At 48.6% G+C, this 18,578-nt stretch overlaps 1 protein-coding gene across 6 annotated transcripts in view; it reads left to right on the plus strand.

The window, feature by feature from the left end:
* kcnma1a (potassium large conductance calcium-activated channel, subfamily M, alpha member 1a) overlaps window positions 1-18,578 on the plus strand; it is a 1,078,477-nt gene that overhangs the window by 800,210 nt on the left and 259,689 nt on the right. For all 6 annotated transcript variants that reach the window (XR_011588354.1, XM_070865680.1, XM_070865679.1 and 3 more), the window contains exon 14: window positions 5,884-6,039. Coding sequence is in view for 5 of the 6 variants with exons in the window: in XM_070865680.1 (XP_070721781.1) it covers window positions 5,884-6,039 (156 nt within the window). In the remaining variant the exon portion in view is untranslated. The remainder of the gene's footprint in view (window positions 1-5,883; window positions 6,040-18,578) is intronic.

Below are 18,578 nucleotides of genomic sequence, written 5' to 3' on the forward strand. Positions count from 1 at the left end.
TAACATGCTCGAGGGGCTGAAGGGCCTCTCCCAGTTCCTCTGTTGCTATGTCGCTAAGAGACTGAGCTCTGCTCACAACATGACTGGGATTGGGAGCTCACCGTGTCGGGAATGTTGGTCGCAAACCCGAACCAGTTGAATGCGCTGCACCATCTCTCGCTCCCGACGTAAAGCTTCACCTTCCACTGGTGTCGATGGGCACCTTTCCTCACCGGGACAAACCTTTTTTGGTCAGTGGAGCTTCTTTTTCAGAATCCAACTTTTCAATCCAACTGGAAGTGGATCGAATACTTTACTTTGTTTTGGGGAAGCGAGTGCTGTTCATTCTAGAAAGAAAGACTTGCATTTATATAGCGCCTTTCATGACGCACCGGACGTCTCAAAGCGCTTTACAGCCAATGAAGTACTTTTTGGAGTGTAGTCACTGTTGTGATGTGGGAAACGTGGCAGCCAACTTGCGCACAGCAAGCTCCCACAAACAGCAATGTGATAATGGCCAGATAATCAGTTTTTGTTCTGTTGATTGACGGATAAATATTGACCAGGACACCAGGGATAACTCCCCTGCTCTTCTTCAAAATAGTGCCATGGGCTCTTTTATGTCCACCTGAGAGGGCAGTCGGGGCCTCTGTTTAATGTCTCATCTGAAAGATGGCACCTCTGACAGTGCGGCGTTCCCTCAGCACTGCACTGGAGTGTGCTCAAAGATCAAAGATGAGATCCTCTAAAGACAACAGGACAGCACCTGCGTCCTTTTTAGGGTTTAAAATGGGTAAACCCTGCGTCTCTCAGCTAGATTCAATCCCCAGTCCGGATACTTCCATTTGGCCTCAGTGCCCTAGGTTAGGCTAAGGAAAATGGGCCAGGGCCCCATTCTTCATTCAGGACAGAACCCTGCTGGAATGGTGCACGCGAGGCTGGCCTGTGATGCCTGAATCGGGCTTGGTTACGTCGTCCTCCACCGTCTAAAAGTCGCGGTTCATGAATAATAACCACTCGGGTGGGATATTGGAGGTGGTCTGATCTGCATGAAACGCAGACTTGGCAAGAAGTCCATGGGCTTGGAAAGAAAAAGAATTATTCAAAAAGATTTGGGCCACTCAGCATCAACTCAGACACGTCTGCGGATTCCTGTCTCCACTGGTTTAGTCATGTACAGTACATGTACAGTAAACGGCAAACGAGCCAAAGGTGGGCAGAGGAAACATTACAGGGACACCCTCAAAGCCTCTCTGATAAAGTGCAACATCCCCACCGACACCTGGGAGTCCCTGGCCAAAGACCGCCCTAAGTGGAGGAAGTGCGTCCAGGAGGGCGCTGAGCACCTCGAGTCTCATCACCGAGAGCATGCAGAAAACAAGCACAGGCAGCGGAAGGAGCGTGCGGCAAACCAGACTCCCCACCCTCCCTTTCCTTCAACCACTGTCTGTCCCACCTGTAATTCCCATATTAGACTGTTCAGTCACCTAAGAACTCAGTTTTAGAGTGGAAGCAAGTCTTCCTCGATTCCGAGGGAGTGCCTATGATGATGATGGTTTAGTCACTCTGTGACTTGATAGGAACAGTTCTTCAAATACCATAAACATCATGTGTCAGCCGTGGCCCATCAGCCACGCCCTTGCCTCTGAGTCAGAAGGTTGTGGGTTCAAGTCCCACTCCAGAAAGTTGGGCACAAAATCTAGGCCGACACTCCAGTGCAGTGCTGAGGGAGTGCCGCACTGTCGGAGTTTGAGACGTTAAACCGAGGTCCCGTCTGCTCTCTCAGTTGGATGTCAAAGATCCCATGGCACTATTTTGAAGAAGAGCAGGGGAGTTCTCCCTGGTGTCCAATATTTCTCCCTCAATTAGCATTACTAAAACGGAGGATCTGGCCATTATCACATGGCTGTGTGTGGGAGCTTGCTGTGCGCAAATTGCCTGCTACGTTTCCTACATTACAACGTGACTACACTTAAAAAGAAAAGTAATTAATTGGCTGTAAAGCTCATTGGGGCATTCTGAGGTGAGAAAGGCACTATATAAATGCAATTTCTATCTTTAAACATCCTGCGAGTGCTGTTATCTACACAATACCCAGAGATGATATTTCACTCCAATATAAATAAAGCATCCTCTCACCGAATGATTTGCTCAATTCCCTGTCTTGTGGAATTATTTCTGGTACTTTGGCCAATCACCGTAGATTCACTGATTATCGCCTCAGGTGGTAATCGATTACAATTTTGCTTTGTCACCCGTGAGAAAGTCATTAACATTTGACCAGTGTGATACCATTCCTATAACTGACAGTGATCTGTCCAGCTCTTTTCACTCGACTCATGTTTTTATTTTTCTTCTCATCTCCGCTTCTCAAAACGGAAACATGGCAACACTTTTCCTGCCCTCCTCCCCTTCCCCCAGCCCCTGGCCCCCCCCCCCCTCATGCCGGTGATCCGGCCTTGATGTTCAGGGCATTGCAACCTTTTGTTGCCCCTCACTATCCCCCGACCAACAAGGCCTGCCAGTTGGAAGGAGGGAGTACGTTCCATGGGGCAAGAACAGGCTGAAACCACGGGTCTACCAGGGCAGTCCTGCTGGTGGACTTTGGCAAGGAGGTAGAATCAGCCTGTGCTCGGTTGGGGGAACTATGAGGAGGAGAATGGGGGTTAGTGACAGTCTGGGGAACAAGGCCATCTCAAGCTTTATTTTTTATTCATTCGTGGGATGTGGGCGTCACCCATCCCTAATTGCCCTTGAGAAAGTGTGCTGAGCCACCATTTCAGAGGGCAGTAAGATATAGGCCAGACCGGGTAAAGGCAGCAGATTTCCCTCCCTAAAGGACATTCGTGAACCAGATGGGTTTTTACAACAATCCAGTAGTTTCATGGTCACCATTACTGACACCAGCTTTTTAGAAACATATAAACATAGAAAATAGGTGCAGGAGAAGGCCATTCGGCCCTTCGAGCCTGCACCACCATTCAATTAGTTCATGGCTGAACATGTAACTTCAGTCCCCATTCTGACTTTCTCGCCATACCCCTTGATCCCCCTAGTAGTAAGGACTACATCTAACTCCTTTTTGAATATATTTAGTGAATTGGCCTCAACAACTTTCTGTGGTAGAGAATTCCACATATTCACCACTCTCTGGGTGAAGAAGTTTCTCCTCATCTCAGTCCTAAATGGCTTACCCCTTATCCTTAGACTGTGACCCCTGGTTCTGGACTTCCCCAACATTGGGAACATTCTTCCTGCATCTAACCTGTCTAAACTCGTCAGAATTTTAAACGTTTCTATGAGATCCCCTCTCATTCTTCTGAACTCCAGTGAATACAAGCCCAGTTGATCCAGTCTTTCTTGATATGTCAGACCCGCCATCCCGGGAATCAGTCTGGTGAACCTTCGCTGCACTCCCTCAATAGCAAGAATGTCCTTCCTCATGTTAGGAGACCAAAACTGTACACAATACTCCAGGTGTGGCCTCACCAAGGCCCTATACAACTGTAGTAACACCTCCCTGCCCCTGTACTCAAATCCCCTCGCTATGAAGGCCAACATGCCATTAGCTTTCTTAACCGCCTGCTGTACCTGCATGCCAACCTTCAATGACTGATGTACCATGACACCCAGGTCTCGTTGCATCTCCCCTTTTCCTAATCTGTCACCATTCAGATAATAGTCTGTCTCTCTGCTTTTACCACCAAAGTGGATAACCTCACATTTTAATTCCATTTATTTCATGAAGTGACTTTAAATTCCCCAGCTGCCATGGTGTGATTTGAACTCTTGTCCCTGGATCAGTAAATTGAGGATGAGCACTATTCCAGTAACATCACCGCTCTGCTACTGTACCGCTGGGATGAGTTTGAGGAGCTTGCTCCTAACTTCTTAGATTCAGTGTTGGTGGGTCATAGCTCGGCTGCTCTCAGGCCCACATTGTCCCACCCTCCTGCTCAATGGCGGGCCATGGAGCTGCCCGACTCGCTTTGTGGCTTAATGACGCAGTCTGACACGCTAATGAGACGGGAGGTTCCAGCTTCGTTGCCTCGCTTGCGTTGGATCAGCTGAAGCAACGGACAGGAATTTCGATTGGCCTCATCGCCCCAAGGCTGTGACCATCAAGCCTCTCCTCCCCCAACCCCAATGGGAAGTGTATGTATGGACGCTGGATTTAGTTTGGCCATTAAACCATCGTAGGCGGTCCCTCGAACGAGACTTTCACAAGAGCTCACAGATGTTTCAATGAAGGACCTGATGTTCCAGTCCTGAACTCCAATTTGAGGGGGTGGAAGATGCCTGTGCGTGGATTTTTTTAGGGTGACCGTTGCACACCAGCCACACACGGGCTTGACAGAGCTAGGTCTTTATCCAGTGGCAAGGGTTAACCAGGACGACTGGAGACTTGCTCTGCTGAATAGCACCGGTTGAATAACCTGCCGACAATCGCTGACTGAACTTACACATGAAGCACGGCCAATTTGGTGAGGTATTCCACCCTCGTGGTCCCGGGGCGGGGGGTAAGGGCACTGAATAGTGAGAATGTAAACCTGTTTTTTATAAACGAGTTCATGATTTGCTCCACACACGGACCCTTTCTCCGTCCCCAGAGGAGCGGGAAAGGAGGTTGTCTCAGAAATCAGGAATTGAAAAAAGAAACAAACAAACACTCTCCCGCGTTTCAAACTCGCAAATGAATCAAGGGGCTTGATTTTAACTGAGACTCGTTTTCAGCGGTTCAGGCCTGTTCATTGCTTTTGCGCGTTGCCTCAATAATTTGCGTGTGTTATATATTTAAAATGACAGTAAAGTACATTTACCTGGAATACTGCATGCAGTTTTTGGTTTCCATATTTACGAAAGGATATACTTGCTTTGGAGGCAGTTCAGAGAAGGTTCACTCGGTTGATTCTGGGGATGAGGGGGTTGACTTAGAGGAAAGGTTGAGTAGGCTGGGCCTCTACTCATTGGAATTCAGAAGAATGAGAGGTGATCTTATCGAAACATATAAGATTATGAGGGGGCTTAACAAGGTGGATGCAGAGAGGATGTTTCCACTGATGGGGGAGACTAGAACTTAGAGGGCATGATCTTAGAATAAGGGGCTGCCCATTTAAAACAGAGATGAGGAGAAATTTCTTCTCTCAGAGGGTTGTAAATCTGTGGAATTCACTGCCTCAGAGAGCTGTGGAAGCTGGGACATTGAATAAATTTAAGACAGAAATAGACAGTTTCTTAAACAATAAGAGGATAAGGGTTTATGGGGAGCGGGCGGGGAAGTGGAGCCGAGTCCATGATCAGATCAGCCATGATCTTATTGAATGGCGGAGCAGGCTCGAGGGGCCGTATGGCCGACTCCTGTTCTTATTTCTTATGTTCTTATGTTCTACATCTCTTCGAATGCAGGGTGCGCACACCTGTACGATGTCAGGCAGCGCAGTGCAGCGCCGACAGTGCAGGCACAGGGTGAGCGAGGGAGTCAGCGAGGCCGGGTTATATCGAGCGTCCCTTCAGCGCCTGCCATGGTAACTGCTGCAGCTGCTTCTCGTTCTGGCCTTCATTACAGAGCAGGAATGCTACCCTGGCACTCCCTGTATGAACAGTATAAAAATAAAAGGGAATGTTTAAGCAGCGATATTGGAAAGGTAGGAGCGGCCCAGGGGAGCCCGTCCTGAATGGGCAACAGATGTGAATGCAGATTGAAGTGCGCCGTGTTTTGTGGCCTGCTGCCCTTGCGCCTCTTTAGCGAGCGAGAGTCGCAGAGAGAATTAAAGGATGTCGCGTCCCGTGAAGCTCTGTGCGTTTCTCGAAAATGTTTTGTTGAGACGTTGGGAGCAGAACGCAGGGGGCTTGAGTTTGTAACTGTTCATTTTTTTTTTTCTCTTTTCCTTCCAATGCTCTCAGGCCCATCTGCTGAACATACCCAGCTGGAATTGGAGGGAAGGGGATGATGCAATCTGCCTCGCTGAACTGAAGCTCGGTTTTATAGCCCAAAGCTGCCTGGCTCCCGGCCTCTCCACGATGCTGGCCAATCTTTTCTCCATGAGGTCGTTTATCAAGGTACAGCACTGTCTCTTCACATTAAGCCCCGCGCAACACTCATCCAACTTGTCATTCTTTTGAATCAAGAATATATCTCGAAGGAAAAACAAAAGATGGAAGATGTTGCCGTGGGTTTTATTTTTCTAGCTAACAGCAGGTGCCTCTCGTACACTGCGGCCCTCATTTTGTGCCAGAGCTGCAATTGTCCCAATTAAGCATCAATCTCATCCTCTTTATTGGGGGTTTAATTCAGTTAAGACCGAACCCTCCACCAGTTATACATTTAGTGCATTATTTTGTAGAAGGAGATTGCCGCTATGTGTATGGAATAATGATCAGTTGTGGGGTGAATCTCAGAAGTCCACCATAAGCTATACAGAAAGCACCAGCCAAGCTATCGGGAGTTGATCCCTCTATGTTGCGGCAAACCGGTCCCACCCACCCTTTCCCTCAACGACTCTCTGTCCCACCTGTGACAGGGACTGTGGTTCCCGTATTGGACTGCTCAGTCACCTAAGGACTCATTTCTAGAGTGGAAGCAAGTCTTCCTCGATTCCGAGGGACTGCCGATGATGATGATGTTGTACGTCGATTTGCTCGGCGCCCAGAAGGGGCTATTTTCTACCTTCCTTTTCCTGCAGGTCTGCAGCGCTCCCGCCGCCGCAGCGATTTACCCGAACAGGTAGGGCCTGCGGTGCGTGAGTGCAGTGCCACAGGTGACTGAAGGTGCAATGTTGAATCCGCTGTTGTGAAAGACAAAAGGTGACAGGTTGTGACCTCTACACCACCTCTCTCGCCCCCTCCACGGTCTCTCAATTGTCAGGCCGCTTGTCCGAATTCCCGTTCTGGATGAGCAGAAATTTTCTCCAAGTTGAATATCGGGAAGACCGCAGCCGTTGTTTTCGGTCCCCGCCACAAACTCCGTTCCCTAGCCACTGACTCCGTCCCTCTCCCCAATGCCTGCCTGAGTCTGAACCAGACTGTTCGCAATCTTAGTGTCATATTTGACTCTGAACTGAGCTTTCAACCACATATCCGCAGCATAACTCAGACCGCCTATTTCCACCTCCGTAACATTGCCCGTCTCCGCCCCTGCCTCAGCTCATCCGCTGCTGAAGCCCTCACCCATGCCTTTGTTACCTCTGGATTTGACTATTCCGACGCACTCCTGGCTGGCCTCCCATATTCTACCCTATATAAACTAGAGGTGATCCAAAACTCGGCAGCCCGTGTCCTAACCCGCACCAAGTCCCGCTCACCCATCACCCCTGCGCTCACTGACCTACATTGGCCTCGATTTCAAAATTCTCATCCTTGTTTTCAAATCCCTCCATGGCCCTCGCCCCTCCCTATCTCTGTAATCTCCTCCAGCCCCACAACCCCCCGAGATGTCTGTGCTCCACTAATTCTGCCCTCTTGAGCAACTCTGATTATAATCACTCAACCATTGGTGGCCGTGCCTTCTGTTGCCTGAGCCCCAAGCTCTGGAACTCCCTCCCTAAACCTCTCCGCCTCTCTACCTGTCTTTCCTCCTTCAAGACACTCCTTAAAACCTCCCTCTTTGACTAAGCTTTAGGTCACCTGCGCTAATTTCTCCTTATGCGGTTTGATGTTAAATTTTTATCTCATAATACTCAAGTGAAACTCCTTGGGACGTTAAATGCTATATAAATGCAAGTTGTTGTTGTATCTGTTGCTGTGCAAACCTTCTCGGTGCCTGGGCTGAACAACCCTGGAACAGAAAGGACTGTTCGAACCATATTTGCATTGATGTGGCACCTGATCATGTGAAGGAACTCGGTCCCCAAATGCGTCACCTCTAGGCAAACATGGCTGCAGCTTTCTGTCCGCAAAGCCCTGCAAACTGAACGGCTGATTTCTCGGTGATTGTTTTTGGTGATGTTGGTCAAGCGAGGGATGTTGGCTCGCAAACGAGGTGAGCTCTGCTTTGAATAATGCCAGGGATCTTTAACATCTTCTTGAACAGGCAAGCAGGGCTTTAGTTTGATATCATAGAATCATAGAAATTTACAGCACGGAAGGAGGCCATTTCGGCCCATCGTGTCCGCGCCGGCCGACAAAACGCTATCCAGCCTAATCCCACTTTCCAAAACTTGGTCTGAAGCCCTGTAGGTTACAGCGCTTCAAGTGCACATCCAAGTACTTTTTAAACGCAGTGAGGGTTTCTGCCTCTACCACCCTTTCAGGCAGTGAGTTCCAGACCCCCACCGCCCTCTGGGTGAAAACATCCCCTCAGATCCCTTCTAAACCTCCTACCAATTACTTTAAATCTATGCCCCCTGGTTGTTGACCTCTCTGCTAAGGTAAATAGGTCCTTTCTATAGGTCCTTCCTATTGGTCCTTCCTATAGGTCCTTTCTATAGGTCATTCCTATAGGCCCTATCTATAGGTACTTCCTATCGGTCCTATCTAATAGGTACTTCCTACGGGTCCTATCTATATGTCCTGCCCTATAGGTCCTTCCTACAGGTCCTATCTGTAGGTCCTGTCCTATCCCATCCAAACAATGGGAATTGCGTCAGGAGTCTGTTGTGTATGCAATAACTGTTAGACTGAGTACTGTTTAACTCCAAGAGGTATGACCTTGGCTGTGCTTTATTAAGGCCCAAAGTGACTAATATACAAAATGGCTGGCCTTTTGTGTGTGCAGCCCAATGGCCTCCAACAGTGATGCCATCTAGTGGCTAGTGATCCCAAAATTACATACATGACAATACCCGCCTCTGAGATATTAACATGGTCTTTTATAAATTGAGACAGTCCAGTGTTCTGTGCTCCCGGGTCGACTATCTCAGTTCAACTCCAGCCTTGGGTGAGTGTTCAGAGTCTGTTGTGACTGGTGGCTGGGTGGCTGAGCTGGTGGGAGTGGCAATGGCCATGTCAGGGATTGAAAGTCCATTTTCATTGAACATGTCAGTGATTGAAAGTCCCGATTCACTGATGACCACTGAGTCCTCTGATGACTGGGGGTAGGTTGGTTGGTCGTTGATTGTCTCTTCCTCCGACTGTTCCGGTTCATCTGTGTGCCGCAGCTTTGTCTAATCCATGTGTTTCCTGCATGTTTGCCCATTTTTGAGCTTGACAATAAATACTCTGTTGCCCTCCTTGGCCATGACAGTACCAGCGATCCACGTGGAACCCTGACCATAATTCAGAACATATACAGGATCATTTACAGAAATATCGCATGACACAGCTGCGCGATCGTGATACCTTTGCTGACTTTGTCTTCTATATTCAACATGATTATTCAAGTCAGGGTGTACAAGAGATAGCTTGGTCTTAAGACCTCTCTTCATCATTAGTTCAGCAGGTGAGACCCCGGTAAGCGTGGCGGTCTTGTCCTGTAACTAAGCAGTATGCATGACAGGCGGGTCTGCAGTGACCCTTGGGTTACTCGCTTCATACGCTGCTTTATGATTTGGACAGCACATTCTGCAGATTTGAACGGTGCTGACCTTACATGTTTGATAGCATTGAGTTTCATGAACTCTTGAAACTCCTGACTGGTGAAGCACGATCCGTGGTTGCTAACAACGATGTCAGGCAGACCATGTGTCGCGAACATGACACTGAGATTCTCAATGGTAGCTGTGGATGTGCTGGATGACATGATTACACACTCTATCCACTTCGAATATGCATCCACCACAACTAAAAACATCTTTCCCAGGAAGGGACCTGCAAAGTCTATGTGGATCCTGGACCATGCCACGACTACAGACTCAGTGGCGATTCCGCTGGTGCTTTGCAGAGCTGCATGCAAGTGTTGCACTGATGCACACAATGATTCCAGCTCGGAGTCAATTCCTGGCCACCATACATGAGACCTGCCGATTGCTTTCATCATTACAATGCCGGGATGTGTGCTATGTAGCTCACGTACAAATTTCTCTCTCCCTTTTTTGGGCATAACAACATGATTGTCCCACAGTATCATCATAGGCAGTCCCTCGAAATGAGGATGACTTGCTTCCACGCCAAAAAAAAAGGATGAGTTCACAGGTGTTTCGAATGAAGAACCCGAACTACATCCTGAAGGGTGGAAGGTGCCTGTGCGTGGATTTTTTTAACGTGGGGTGGCTGTTGCACACCAGCCACCACACGGGCTTGTCAGAGCTAGGTCTTGGTCCAGTGGCAAGGATACCCAAGACAACTGGAGACCTGCTCTGCTGCACGGACCTAGTGCGCACACATATCACAGTGTGGGCTGGCCCGTGCTGCTCCTGGGTCCCTGGCCCCACAGTATACAATCCGACTGAATAGACAGTTCGTCTTTGCGACGAATGTAAAGTTTTGGTCTCCTCGCACATTGACAGACCAATCACCTTTGAGGATGCAACTCTTCACCACCGATAAAATCGGGTCCTGGCTGGTCCAGGTCTTAGCTTGTTGAGCCGTGACAGGGGTTCCTTCACTCGCAAAAGCATCCATAACTAACAATAGGTCCGCCGGTTGTGGCGTTTCCACCTCCGGTGTGGGCAACGGCAGACGGCTCAAAGCATTGGCACAATTCTCGGTGCCAGGTCTATGGCGAATGACATAATCATAAGCGAATAATGTCAGTGCCCACCTCTGGGTGCGGGATGAAGCATTGGTATTAATACCTTTGTTTTCAGAGAACAGTGAAATGAGCGGCTTGTGATCTGTCTCCAGTTCAAACCGAAGACCAAATAGGTACTGATGCATCTTTTTAACCCCATACACATAGGCTAGTGCTTCTTTCTCTACCATGCTGTAGGCTCTTCCCGCTTTAGACAAACTTTTTGAAGCAAACGTGACTGACTGAAGTTTACCCGAATCATTAGCTTGTTGGAGTATGCAACCAATTTCATAAACATCACAGGCCAATACTAAACGTTTACATGGGTCATAATGTACCAGCAGCTTGTTCGAGCATAGCAGATCAGTGGCTTTCTCAAAAGCTCTGTTTTGAGACACACCCCACACCCAGTTGTCGCCTTTTCTTCGCAGCATGTGCAGTGGTTCTAATAAGGTTCTCAATTTAGGTAGGAAGTTACCGAAGTAGTTGAGTAGACCCAGGAACGAACGCGGCTCCGTCACATTCTGCGGCTTGGGTGCATTCTTGATGGCCTTGGTTTTTGCCTCCCTGGGCCTGATGCCATCAATTTTCCTCCCCAGGAATTCGACCTCTGGTGCCATGAAGACGCACTTTGAGCTTTTCACTCTGAGTCCCACTTTGTCCAAACGATTTAAAACCTCTTCCAGGTTGTTCAGATGTTCCCCGGAGTCACGACCTGTGATCAGGATGTCATCTTGGAACACGACGGTTCTGGGAACGGACTTCAGTAGACTCTCCATGTTCCACTGAAATATTGCTGCTGCCGAGCGAATTCTAAAAGGGCACCTGTGATAAATAAACAGTCCTTTATACGTGTTAATGCACGTAAGTCCCTTCGACGCCTCGACCAGCTCCTGTGTCATGTAAGCCAATGTCAAGTCCAGTTTGGTGAACGACTTCCCCCCGGCTAGCGTTGCAAACAAGTCATCAGCCTTCGGTAACAGGTACTGATCCTGTTTCGAAACTGTTGATCGTAGCCTTGTAGTCTCCACAGATTCTGACTGTGCCATCACTTTTCAGCACAGGAACAATGGGGCTGGCCCTTTCATTAAATTCAACCGGTGATACGATCCCTTCATGCTGGAGTCTGTCCAGTTCGATTTCGACCTTCTCCCTCATCATATACGGAACTGCCCGAGCTTTATGATGGACGGGTCTTGCATCCGAGTCCACGTGGATCTGCACCTTGGCTCCCGTGAAGTTGCCGATTCCTGGTTCGAACAGCGAGGGGAACTTGCTCAGTACTTGGGCACATGTATCTTCCGACGACAACAACACCTTGATATCGTTCCAGTTGCATCTGATTTTTTCAAGCCAGTTCCTGCCAAACGTTGGGCCATTGCCTGGGACAATCCATAACGGTAACTCGTGAACCGCACCGTCATACGACACTTTAATTGTGGCACTGCCAATCACCGTTATGAGTTCTTTGGTGTACGTGCGCAACTTGGCATTGACTGGACTCAGCCTGGTCCTCACAGCCTTAGTACCCCACAGCTTGTCGAATGCCCTCTGGCTCATTATCGATTGACTCGCCCCCGTGTCTAGTTCCATTGATACCGGCACCCCATTAAATTTCACGTTGATCATTATCGGTTTGCTCTTAGTTAGGAACGAGTACAGTCCATACACTTCCTCCTCTGGTATCTCGGATTGAGTATCCTGATCCACGCTAGTCTGACCATCATCCTCCATGTGATGTGTCGCTTGCTCATCTGCAGACACTTGCGCTGGAGATGCCCCACTCTCGACAGCCTTTGCAACTATATTGCTTAAATTGGCACTGCTGGTGCCGGTGATTTCCCCCACAACGCCAACATAGAGAAATCGGATGCATTCCTGCTGGCGGACTTTGGGCAGCCACAGGTTTTGCGTACGCAGTCAGATAGGCCCTGCCATGTGCCGCTCTGCCGAACACCGAATCAATCATATTTACAGTACTTGCCGAGTTTTGATTTTTCACTGATATCTGCTTTAGACTTCTATCCATCGTCATGTATAACTGAGCGATCGTGATAGTCCTGTTCAAGTCCAACGTCTCCACCGCCAGCAGTTTACGCAGGATCACCTCGTGGTTGATGCCGATTACAAAGAAGTCCCGCAGCATGTCTGCCAACACAGCCCCGAACTTACTCGGTACCACTGGACGTCTCAGGTCGGCAACGAATTCCGCCGCATTCTGGCCCTCTGAGCGAACATGCGTGTAACATCTGTATCTCGAGATGATGATATCGTCGTCTGCTTTAAGCTGGTCCTGTACTAGTGTACACAATTCTTCATACGTCTTCTCTGTTGGACTCACAGGCAGGAATAGATTCTTTATCAGACCATAAATTTTTGGACCGCAAACCGTGAGGAACTCCGTCCGGTGCCGATCTGTGTCGCCGACCTCCTCCATTTTGTTGGCCACGAAGAACTGGCTCAAATAGCTCACAAAGTCTGCCCAATCTTCTCCTTCCACAAATCGCTCCAATTGTGCTCATTTTTGCATGCAAAGGTTCTTGTTGCCTCGTCGCCAAATATTGTGTATGCAATAACTGTTAGACTGAGTACTGTTTAACTCCAAGAGGTATAACCTTGGCTCTGCTTTATTAAGGCCCAAAGTGAATAATATACAAAATGGCTGGCCTTTTACACTTGGGCTGCACAGACATGCGTGCAGCCCAATGGCCTCCAACAGTGATGCCATCTAGTGGCTAGTGATTCCAAAAGTACATACATGACAGAGTCGACACTGCCCTTTGCACTGAGAGTGGCAATCATTCTTTATGTAATGATTGAAAGGTTGTGACTGGAAACTGCTGATATCATTCACTATGAACATGGGGCAGGACAAAGATTTTTACATACTGTATTGCAGGATTATAAAGTTAGAAGTTGTAGAATGGAACTTCAGCAGCAGCACAAACTGGGCGGGTGCCAATTGCCCGCCTATCAGGAAGCCAATGGAAAGTGATATCAAGCGGGGTGTGTAAAGGGCGGACATTTTGCTACTGCCAGTCTTGTGCCCCTGCTGGCTTTGACCTTTACCCCCGTAATGCTGGCTGACACATCAGTGCAGGACTGACCGAGTGTTGCGTTGGTGCTGGCTTTTGGATGAGATGTTGCAACCGAGGCTCTGTCTGCCTATTCAGGGGGATGTAAAAAAAATCCCGCGGCATTATTCGAAGAAGATCTTGGGGTGGGGGGTTTCTGCTGGTGCTCTGGCCAACATTTACCATTCAGCCAACACCACCAATATGGCCATCCGGCTCACACTGTTTGTGAGGCCTTGCTGTGTGCAACTCAGCTGCCTGCCCTTAGAAATAATTCATGAGCTGTGAAGTATTTTCAGACCTCCTGAGGTTATGCTGGGTTCGATATCAATGGAGGCTTGTCTGTTCTTTCCTCAAATGGCAGGATTTTATTATTACGCTCGGCATCTGAGGTGGCCATTGCACAGAAAGGGTGTCACACGGTAGCATGTGCTTCCATCTGCAAAGCCTCGTTTGAATCAGTCCGGCATGTCTGTGCACTTGCTCCATAGTGGGAGGGGCCGTGACCTTGAGCAATGAGCGATTCAGGCTGGTATGGCCCAATAGTGAACAGATCGCAAGTTTGCTTTTTTAGGGACAAAATACTTTTTTAAGGAGATTTGTTATTGCGCTGCTGTTGAGGGCAGGGTGGGGGTGGGGGTGGGGGTGGGGTGCAAAGATCGGTTTCTCCTTTACGGTGTGCGCGCCTCGTAAAGTGCAGACTCCCGGTGCAGCACCCACATCAGTGCCACAAACACGGTGGTATGTTCACAGTACACTCGTGGTGCCAATGCTTGGCACAGTCGCTGTCTGACGCACTGGCACCTTTACCCCCCCCCGCCCGCCATGCGCTGTGGGAAGAGACAAGCTCACTGAAGGAGCATTAGATGCATTTAAGGGAAAGCTCAATAAGTATACGTGAGGGAGGAAGTATAGAAGGATATGTTGATGGGGTGAGATGAAGGAGGGTGGGAGGAGGCTCGGATGTGGAGCATAAACACCGGCACGGACCCGTTGGGCCGTGGCCTGTTTCTGTGCTGTCCATTCTATGTCATTCTTTAAAGATCTGGATGGGGCAGTAATGTAACCGCAGCAGTAAAATAACACTGAGGACCAGATGTCCCACCACAGGGACACGCTCAAAACTCTGACAGATCCTGCCCAAAGTAATCCACAGCCCCCAAAAATCTATGCATTTGTAAGAATGTTGCTAGAATATCACGAGCTGTGAACTGTTGGAAGGACTTGTTGGATGTTGTGCAGTTTGAGCTGAAGGACTGTGCATTTATCAAGCTGCCCTTATCCTGCAGCCTTGACAGAATCTGTAAATAAATAAGCAGGGATTCAAACAATCTAAGCTACACATATAATCCTTAACTCGACCATGGTGTAATTATAATGGCTGGTGCCATTCCGATTCATGTGACACTCTGCTGTATTTATAAGCAGTAAAGGATGGGTTTTTTGTCAGCCATCACCAGCAAACCGCAGTCTGCTGCCGGGGGCAGTTTTTATGCAGCTTTCGAGATATTCAGCTGGCAGTATATCAGGATTTCGATGTGGAGCCCAGGCACCAGTTTGAAGTACTGTCCTGGGAAGTGAAGCAGGACTTCTAGTTTAACACAAGTTGATGCATCCCTAATAAAATCATTGCATGTGTTATTGCTCTTTAATCTAGGTGCATTGCACCGCTGGGTCTCGCACACTGCCTGCATTCTCAACCATGATATGAAGTGGATAAACCGTTTCTTGTACCAGCACTTCAGGCTGCCAGTGATTTGCAAGGCTTGTCATTAAATGTTAACAATCACTTAACTAATGTTGAAGTTCACAGGTTTTTACCAACCTGGTTGCAGTCATTTTGAAGCAGAAATTCAGGTCGTCAAATGTTTCTGCGCGCCATGTGGAAAATAGCACTCTCGCTCCTGAATCAGAAGGTTTGTGGGTTCAATCCCCACTCCAGAGACTTGAACACATAAACTGGGCTGACACTCCCAGTGCAGTGCTGAGGGGGTGCCGCACTGCCGTAGGTGCCGTCTTTCGGATGAGACATTAAACCTTGGCGGAAGTAAAAGATCCCCTACTCAAAGAAGTGCAGGGGAGTTCTCCCTCAACCAATACCACAAACAATTCAGATGATCCGGTCATTATCTCATTGCTTTTTGTGGAGCTGTGTGGATATTGACTGCTGCGTTTCCTACATTACAACTGTAACTGCAATTCAAAAGTACTTAATTGGCTGTAAAGCTCTTTGGCCATGTCCTGAGGTCGTGAAAGGCGCTATATAAATGCAAGTCTTTTTTAATAAAGTTACTTTCGGTCATATGAATGTTATTTCACAAATTCCAGAGTACAGTGGGGGAACGGAAAGCGCTAATGGAGCCAATTATTTGGGGTAAAGGCATGGATCAATTTAATTTAAGATGTGCTTCATATTCCAATTAGTTGCATGATGTAATGTATGCACCTGTGAGGATGCTCACAGGTTTGTAGAGCTGTTGCCCCTCCGTGCCTTTCAGTCCTGCGTGGAGGGGTTTCCTGTACGGGCTGCTTCTGCACACTCTCCACCTTGCCATCCTCATCTGCCATCCAGACACGCCATGGCGTACCATCTTGCTGCCCGGAGGAGGCGGGGATCCCCAATGGAGTGCACTCTACACGGGAGTCCTCCCACTATTTATTGGGGACTTGGCCTGAAGGGTGGTGCACGGAGCAGTCCCGTGCAATAAGTGTTTAAGTCGGTTCACGGGTTCCCAGGCCGCCTGCAATTTCTGCGGTCTGGGAGAGGCCATGTTCCACTTTTTTATGGAATGTGCAAGGCTGCAGCCCCTATTCCATTATTTGAAGGGCTGCTCCTCAAATTCTGGTTGCACTTCAGTCCCACACTCCTGATCTTTGGGCACCCTGTGCAAAGGAGACCGGTTGGTCCGAGGGCCTCCTCGTAGGACTGCTCCTGGGCACGGCCAAGGGGGCCATCAGCCGGTCCAGGCAGCGGGCGGTCGAGGGGGTCGTTCAGCCCGACTGCCTGCCTCCCTTCTGCGTTTACATCCGCGCCAGGGTGTCCCTGGAGATGGAGCACGCGGTGTCCACCGGTACACTTGCGGCCTTCTGCGAGAGGTGGGCGCCGGAGGGACTGGAGTGCATCATCACCGCCGGCAACCAAATTTTAATTTGATTTTATACATTTAAAGTTTAATTTGTTTATTGTGCCAGGGTTTTAGTGTCCCCCCCTTTAAGCCAGGGGGCACTTGTATAATTTGTGTGCTTTTACTGCCCTAAAACCCCCCCCAAAAAAAAACAGGGAAAAAAAAGGGCATTTGAAAAGTGTTTGGAGTGTTCCCCTCCACCTCCCCCCCCCCCCCACACCTCTCCCCCACCCCCCCCCGCCTTTAATCCGGGGACACTTGATTTAATTGTTTATTTTGTTTTACAACAAAAAGAGTTGTAGAGCTGTTGCATTGTGAGTGGCTTAGCCAGTCACGTGATGTTCACAAGCTCAATAAAACCCCAGCCATTTGAGTTCAGGGGATCCATGATGAGGCAGGTGGTTGTGACCCTGGTGGATGAACTGGTAATGTGTAATGTGATTGTTAAACTTTTTGCTAATAAACCGACTCGTTCTTAATAGCAATGTGTTGCTATGAATTCTTAAGCAAAGAACCCATGAAGCAAATACATTACACATGGCATACTCCATTAGTACTATCGGCAGTCCCTCAGAGTCGAGGAAGACTTGCTTCCACACTATAAATGAGTTCTCAGGTGACTGATGAGTCCGGTGCGGGACCTACAGTCTCTGTCACAGGTGGGGCAGACGGTGGTTGAAGGGACGGATGTGTGTGGTGCTTTAGTTGTTGTGTGCTCCTTCCGCTGTTGGCGCTTGGCCTCTGCTTGCTCCCAGTGAAGAGACGCGAGGTGTTTGGCGCCTTCCCGGATGCTTCTCCTCCACTTTGGGCGGTCTTGGGCCAGGGACTCCCAGGTGTCAGTAGGGATGTTGCACTTTTTCAAGGAGGCTTTGAGGGTGCCCTTGAAGTGTTTCCTCTGCCCACCTGGGCCTCGCTTGCTGTGTCGGAGCTCCGAGGGGAGCGCTTGTTTTGGGAGTCTCGTATCGGGCATGCGGACGATGTGGCCCGTCCAACGGAGCTTCGATGCTGGGGATGTTGGCCTAAGATAGAACACTGACGTTGGTGCGCCTATCCTGCTAATGGATTTTCAGAATCTTGCGGTGGCAGCATTGGTGGTAAGTACTAAAGGACCAGATTTTATATTCGACATAAATATAAGGGTAGCGGCTCCTGCAGGTTTAGACACCACAAGTGGCGGAACATTGACAGAAATTTGCAGCAGTTGTATCTTGAAGCGTGGACAGCCAAGGTATTGAAGGCTTCAATTCTACTCGGGATGTGGGACTGGAAAACTGGTATCAAGTGGGGAAAGAAGAGAATGGAGACAAATACGAAAAAGAAACCCCTTCAGGTACGGTAGAATCCTCCATGTACTTTCAGCATACACATCAATGTGTAGTATTTATCGATAAAGAGAAGTGTAAAAGAGACGAAATGTGAGCTTTTCCGTGCAACGTTTGAAATTCTGGTCACTAATGGAATATACGGAAAAGTAATTGTAAACAGATTTATTGTTGCAGTAGACAATGATAATTTACCTTGTTCTGTGTTTTAAAAAGATCTCTGTTCTATTCACAGATCTGAAAATTACTACACATCAGAAGGATCAGACACTTGAAGGACTCTTTGAAGGGTGATGTTCTGGATTAAGACCACCTTGACCACTGGATTCTGGTCTCAGAACTCCCAAGGACATCTCAGAGTCATGTGCTGGTTTTGCACCACATTTTAACAAAGCACATGTATTCTGTCCTCCAGCAGTGTCGGGGAGGATGGTGGAGATGTCCGAGCACCATGTGGCAAACTGCTGTTGCA

The sequence above is a fragment of the Pristiophorus japonicus genome, chromosome 22 (genome assembly GCF_044704955.1).
Source record: "Pristiophorus japonicus isolate sPriJap1 chromosome 22, sPriJap1.hap1, whole genome shotgun sequence".
NCBI classification, from domain to species: domain Eukaryota; kingdom Metazoa; phylum Chordata; class Chondrichthyes; family Pristiophoridae; genus Pristiophorus; species Pristiophorus japonicus.